This window comes from Gymnoscopelus microlampas (assembly GCF_963454915.1).
Source record: "Gymnoscopelus microlampas genome assembly, chromosome: 24".
In the NCBI taxonomy this organism is placed as follows: domain Eukaryota; kingdom Metazoa; phylum Chordata; class Actinopteri; order Myctophiformes; family Myctophidae; genus Gymnoscopelus; species Gymnoscopelus microlampas.
The window spans coordinates 13,057,451-13,063,450 of record NC_139961.1 but is presented as its reverse complement, the minus strand read 5'-3'; the positions used below and the strand labels follow the sequence as shown (position 1 = coordinate 13,063,450).

Genomic DNA, 6,000 nt, shown 5'->3' with positions numbered 1-6,000 from the left:
GACATTTATTCTTGCATCAACATTCTTTCATTTTCAAAGAATATGGGTACGTGAGGGGGGGTGCAGCACCCCTAGTTCCCGCACACGCACAGACAGACAGACAGACAGATAGACAGACAGACAGACAGACAGACAGACAGACATACAGACAGAGATAGAAAGAAGTAAGGATGTTTCCTCTTACCTGTGACGGATAATTCAGTCGTCCTTCGCACCACGAAGCTCCCGAACTGTAATTCACACGTGTAATTCCCAATGTCATCTTCCCGCACTTCCTTGATGGACAGCGTGTCTCTCCTCCTTACGATGGTCTGTCTCCACTGCTTTGGCTTGCATTCCTGTATTCCAAAGCAAAAGAGAAAGGCCACATGCATGTGTCACCATGATGTTATATATACTACAATATATCGTTGGTGACGGGTAAAAAAAAAAACTTGTATCTCCATATTTCAACTTTTTATATATTTTTTTTTATAAATTAACCCATTCAATCCGAGAACACATCTACAAATGTCTTCTAAATCCTAACATTTTTTTTGGAAAAAAAAGATCTTGCTATATATATGTGGTGTTCAAACCTTTTCATGTCAAGGACCACCCAAAATGTATTTGGCCACGGACCACCATCTAAAACATATTTTGTTCCAGGGACCCAACCCCCCCAGAGGCTAAGATTTGAGTTACACATGTTTGCTTTAAATATATATACGTATATATTCAGATTTCCTAAAAATGTAATGATGTTTCCAATAAATAGCAGATCTACAAGCTCATAACGCAGCACTCGTCGCCGCTCCATGAGCGTGTAGATCTGCAATTTTTTAATAGCCAAAGAAATCTAAATCTAATATTTTTGGGCTTTTATGCCTTTATTGATAGGATAGTAGTCTGACAGGAAATGGGGAGAGAGAGATGGGGAGTGACATGCAGCAGAGGCCGTCGGGATCGGGACTCGAACCCGCGACACGCTGTCAGGCTACTTTGGCACCCAGGTGCCTGGACCGCTTCACCATTCTTCATAATAGAAGAATACATTTCTTGGTGCTTTTGTGTGATGCTGTATATCATCAAGTAGGGCGTTCATTTACAACAAAAAAAACACAAAAAGTTAGAATATCTTTAGCCTCATAGCTTAATTGCCTAACTCACTTTTTGGTGAAATTGACATTTTTGCCTAGCTCTACTCTCCTAACATTGCTGCATCATTGTGCCTTATGTCCTAAGCCAATCAGAATGCTTGTTACATACCGAAAATGACTTAGGCAGAAAGTCAACTCTTTTGACTTAGGCAGAAAGTGTTTTTTTTTTGTAACGAGTATTCTGATAGGCTGAGAACATTGGCAATAAGGCAGGATAAAGCAGCAGTGAGAGTAGAGTTAGGCAGATATAAATAAAGGCAGATAAACATGACTTAGGAAAAAAAATAGTTTTTCACTTTCTACCTAAGTCATCTAGGTCAGCGGTTTTCAATCTTTTTCGCGTCAAGGACCCCCAAATCGACACATATTAGCCCACGGACCCCCATTTGAAAAGATATGCCAGGGACTCAACCATTTAGGTTTATTGGGGGTGTTCATTTAACTCTGAGAGTGTACAAATGGAACCAAATGGACCCGTTAGGGTCCATTTGGTTCCATTTGTACACTCTCAGAGTTACAGACATATAAGGGTCCATTTGGTTGCTAACTATTAATTTGGCTGAGGACCCGCTGGAACCCCATCAAGAACCACTGGTGGTCCCCGGACCACTGGTTGAAAACCCCTGATCTAGGTGACTTAGGCAAAAAGTGATTTATTTTGTTTTGTCTCTCCTGAGAACCTTACAAATATGAGTTTGGCAATGATGCTATGAAGCTAACGACATGGAGATAAGAGGTTTCAGCCCGGGACAGCGACGATATTCCGAATCGGTATGGTAGTCGAAACCCTGCAACTATCTCGGCATATTAGCTGTCAACGTTTGCTTCTCTAACCGCTCGCTGGTTTTTCTACTCGCTGCAGCACATTTATCTGGTGCAGAGTGGAGTCGGAGCGTCCTCCACCATTACTGCTTTGAAAAAGGAAACTACATGTGGCAGAGTGGAAATGCCTCATTAGCCCGTTCAACCCGGGGAACGCATCCGTGTCATTTTTAGATTTCTTTGGCTATGAGCTTGTAGATCTGTTATTTCTTTTGTTTTTTTTAATCGTGCAAATATTTTAACCCATTAAGACCTGAGGTGGTTCTTAAAAAAAAATCTAAATCTCAACAGTTTTTTGAAAAAAATCTGGAAAATATTTTTTCAATATTTTTCAAAAATAGCAGATCTACAAGCTCATAGCGCGGCACTCGGTGCCGCGCTATGAGCTTGTAGATCTGCTATTTTTGAATAGCCCAAAGAAATCTTAAAATGAGACGCAGATGCGTCCCCGGTCTTAATGGGTTAATATATACATTTTTAAAGCGAACATTTGTAACTCAAATTTTTGCTTCTGGGGGGTCCCTGGATCACATTTTTTTTAGATGGGGTTTCGCGGCCGAATACATATAATTTCGGGGCTCCTTGACATGAAAGCGTTTGGAGCACCACTGATATTATAGCGACATATGTTTTTTTTTTCAGAAACCTGTTGGTCTTTAGAAGACATTTTGTAGATGTGTTTCCCGGATTGAACGGGTTAGAGCAGCATGCGCCTTCCCCGAGTTAACTTTGCCATCCATGTCTCGGTATTTACATGTACATCTGAGAGAAGACTCTTTACAAACCTCTTCCCTGTGGAACCCGTGCAAAAGTACTTTCGCTTTTTTTTTATGTAACAGTGTAAATATGGGTCACAGCCATTTATAGTCATTAAACAGAAGCTATAGAGAACGTATAGACTTGGGGGCTTGGGGCTCTATCTTGCGTGGCGCGCCGCCTTATGCCTTATCCCTAATCTTCGTAGGCATTTGTTTATACCAGTGGTTCTCAAACTTTGTTTGTGCCAAGGACCCCCAAATAGACACTTATTAGCTCGCGGACCCCCATTTGAAAAGATAAGCCAGGGACCCCCATAATAGAAGATGTTTACGTCTCTCTAGCAGTGATTTTCAACCATTTTAACTTCAAGGACCCCCCAGTTTGACATGCATTAGGCTACGGACCCCCATTTAATGGCATGTACAGTATGTCTCTGGGACCCAAATTCATATTGTAAAATCTATGTCAATTTAACTCTGAGAGTGTACAAATGGAACCAAATGGACCCGTAAGGCCCTTACGGGTCCATTTGGTTCCATTTGTACACTCTCAGAGTTACAGACCCATAAGGGTCCATATGGTCCCTGTCCATCATTTAGCTGAGGACCCCCTGGAACCCCCTCAAGTACCCCTGGGGGTCCCCACTTTGAGAACCAATGGTTTATACTTTGAAAAAGATTTTAAAAGTGAAAATAGACGATTTACAAGCTCACAACATGTAGATGTAGATTGGCTATTTTCACTATTTTAAAAGGTTTTTCCAAAGTATAAAAAATGCCTAAGAAGATTAGGGATAAGGCATAAGGTAGATAGGGCGCTTGATGTCAAGTTTGTGTATGAGGCGGCATTTTTTCTTTCCTTTATGATGCACAATGGTATTGTCAACTGTGTTCCAAAATAGACCCTTAATGGCAGACATTTTGACGGCTAAGCACAGTTGAAGGTAATAACAGTTACTGTGGTTGAGTGTTTCATTTAGGTGTTATTGTTTGCCAGCATTAATTTACAGTAACTCTGCAGGAAACACCTTAAATGAAACACAATTGACACTATTAACTTCAGCTGCGTTTTCCCTGTCAAAATGCCTGCCGTGTTGTGTGTAATGTTATTATAATAATAACAATTTAGTCCCCACTCCGTTGGGGTATTTTTGTCACTGTACACATTATCTTGCACAGTGACATGTGTCCAATTACCCATCATAACTATTGGGAGGAGTATGCACTATTAATACCAAAAGTAAAATTGCTCCCATTTCACAAGTGATTATTTTCTTTTCAAAAGTTTTAAAAATAAGAAAATAGCAGATCTTCAAGCTCACAACAGGTCGCAATATGACGTGTTGTGAGCTTGTATATCAACTATTTTCTAAGAACGTGTAACTAAAGTTGTCTGAATAGTTAATAGAGTAAAAAGCACAACATTTGCCACTGAGATGTAATGGAGTAGAAGTGTAAAGTATTGAAAAATGAAAATATTCAAGTAAATAAACCCCAGCATTCATATTCTATATTCTATATAGCCAATCAACAAGCTCACAATGTGTCACATTTGCGACGCATTGTGTGCTTGTAGATCGGCTATTTTTGGGAAAGACATTTTGGTGTATAGACAGGAAAAAGTTGTCCAAATACACGCGGCAAAACTCAGGTCCGCAGTTCACCAAGTCTAGAGGATTTAAGTGGTTAAAAGTACCTCAAAAGTATGCTTACAGTACATACAGTACTTGAGTAAATGTACTTTAGTTACCTTCCATCCACTGCTCGGCAAACTGAAGGTACGAGTTAAACTGGGGCATCACTGTGGGTTCGGGGGACGGGGGGAGGACATGGGGGGACGGGGGGGGGGGGGGGGCGGTTCCGAATTGTGGTTCAAACAAGACAAGCGGAATTCAATTATGGGCCCACTTCTGGAGCATCGGCCAATAAGCGGCAGGGATCTGAAGCCAAAGCGTTATTATCCAGCTTGTTAATTTGATTCAGTGGGAAATTGAAGAAACGATGGAGAGAACCTAATCCGACAGTCATTCACTTTTGATGAATTGACCTCTGCTGCACATCCCCTACATCAGCCTCGTGAACACCGGGGCCCGGGTTCGGGAACGTAGGAGGGGGGGCAAGCTGCCGAGGCTGGCAAGTGGGTCAGCTGTGGTGTGTGGTGTGGGCACGCAGCAGTGGGCGGGAACGTAACTAAATACATTTACTCGAGTACTGTACTTGAGTGCAATTCTGAAGAACTTTTACTTCACTTGCTGTCGGGCAGAAACCTCTTATCTGCATAATCAAACTTTTTGTATTTTTTTTTTTTGTAAATTAATGCCCTAACTTGATTATACTACAGCGTCACACAATAGTGTCAAAAGTAGCAGATCTACAAGCTGGCAATGGGGGTCCACGGCCAAATACACATCAATCTGGGGGTCATTGACATAAAAAAGGTTTAACCCATTAAGACCTGAGGCGATTCTTAAAAACAAACAAAATCATAACAGTTTTTTGGAAAAAAATCTTAATTTTTTTTTTTCAAGATTTTTCAAAAATAGCAGATATACAAGCTCATAGCGCGGCACTCGGTGCCGCGCTATGAGCTTGTATATCTGCAATTTTTGAATAGCCAAAGACATCTAAAGTGACACATATGCGTTCCAGGTATCAATGGGTTAAGAACTACTGGACTACAGTACATAATAACTGCATTGGATCCGTTGGAACACATGTTATTTTTTCCCATGTTCTGAAAAGTAACGGTTTTGGACATACAGTGCAAGGTTAACCTCACATCACCAGACGTTCCACATGGTGAAAAGCCTGGTATTTGTTCTAAAACTAGCCATGTGATCCGGTTTAGAAAAAAGGGGGAGAAAATAATGGTGGTTCCGGTGGTTGGTTCCGGTTGGCGTCGCATTTATTTTGTTCCCCACATCAGTGGTTCTCAAACTTTTTCATGTCAAGGACCCCCTAATTGACACTTATTACCTCGCGGACCCCCACTTGAAAAGATAATCCAGGGACCCCAATAAGAGAAGTTTTTTACGGCTCTCTAGCAGTGATTCTCAACCATTTTAATTGCAAGGACCCCCAGTTTGACATGCATTAGGGCTACGGACCCCCATTTAATGGCATTTATACCTCTGGGACCCCAATTCACATTGTAAAATCAATGTTAATTTAACTCTGAGAGTTACAGACCAATAAGGGTCCATTTGGTTCCTGTTCATCATTTAGCTGGGGACCCCCTGGAACCCCCTCAAGTACCCCTGGGGGTCCCCAGACCCCACTTT

General features: G+C 41.4%; 1 protein-coding gene across 1 annotated transcript in view; it reads right to left on the bottom strand.

The window, feature by feature from the left end:
* Nucleotides 1-6,000, bottom strand: part of LOC311040419 (interleukin-1 receptor accessory protein-like 1) — a gene marked incomplete at both ends in the record, with an annotated part of 684,931 nt that overhangs the window by 387,155 nt on the left and 291,776 nt on the right. The window contains one exon of the mRNA XM_084050699.1: nucleotides 185-338. Coding sequence (XP_083906825.1) covers nucleotides 185-338 — 154 coding nt within the window. The remainder of the gene's footprint in view (nucleotides 1-184; nucleotides 339-6,000) is intronic.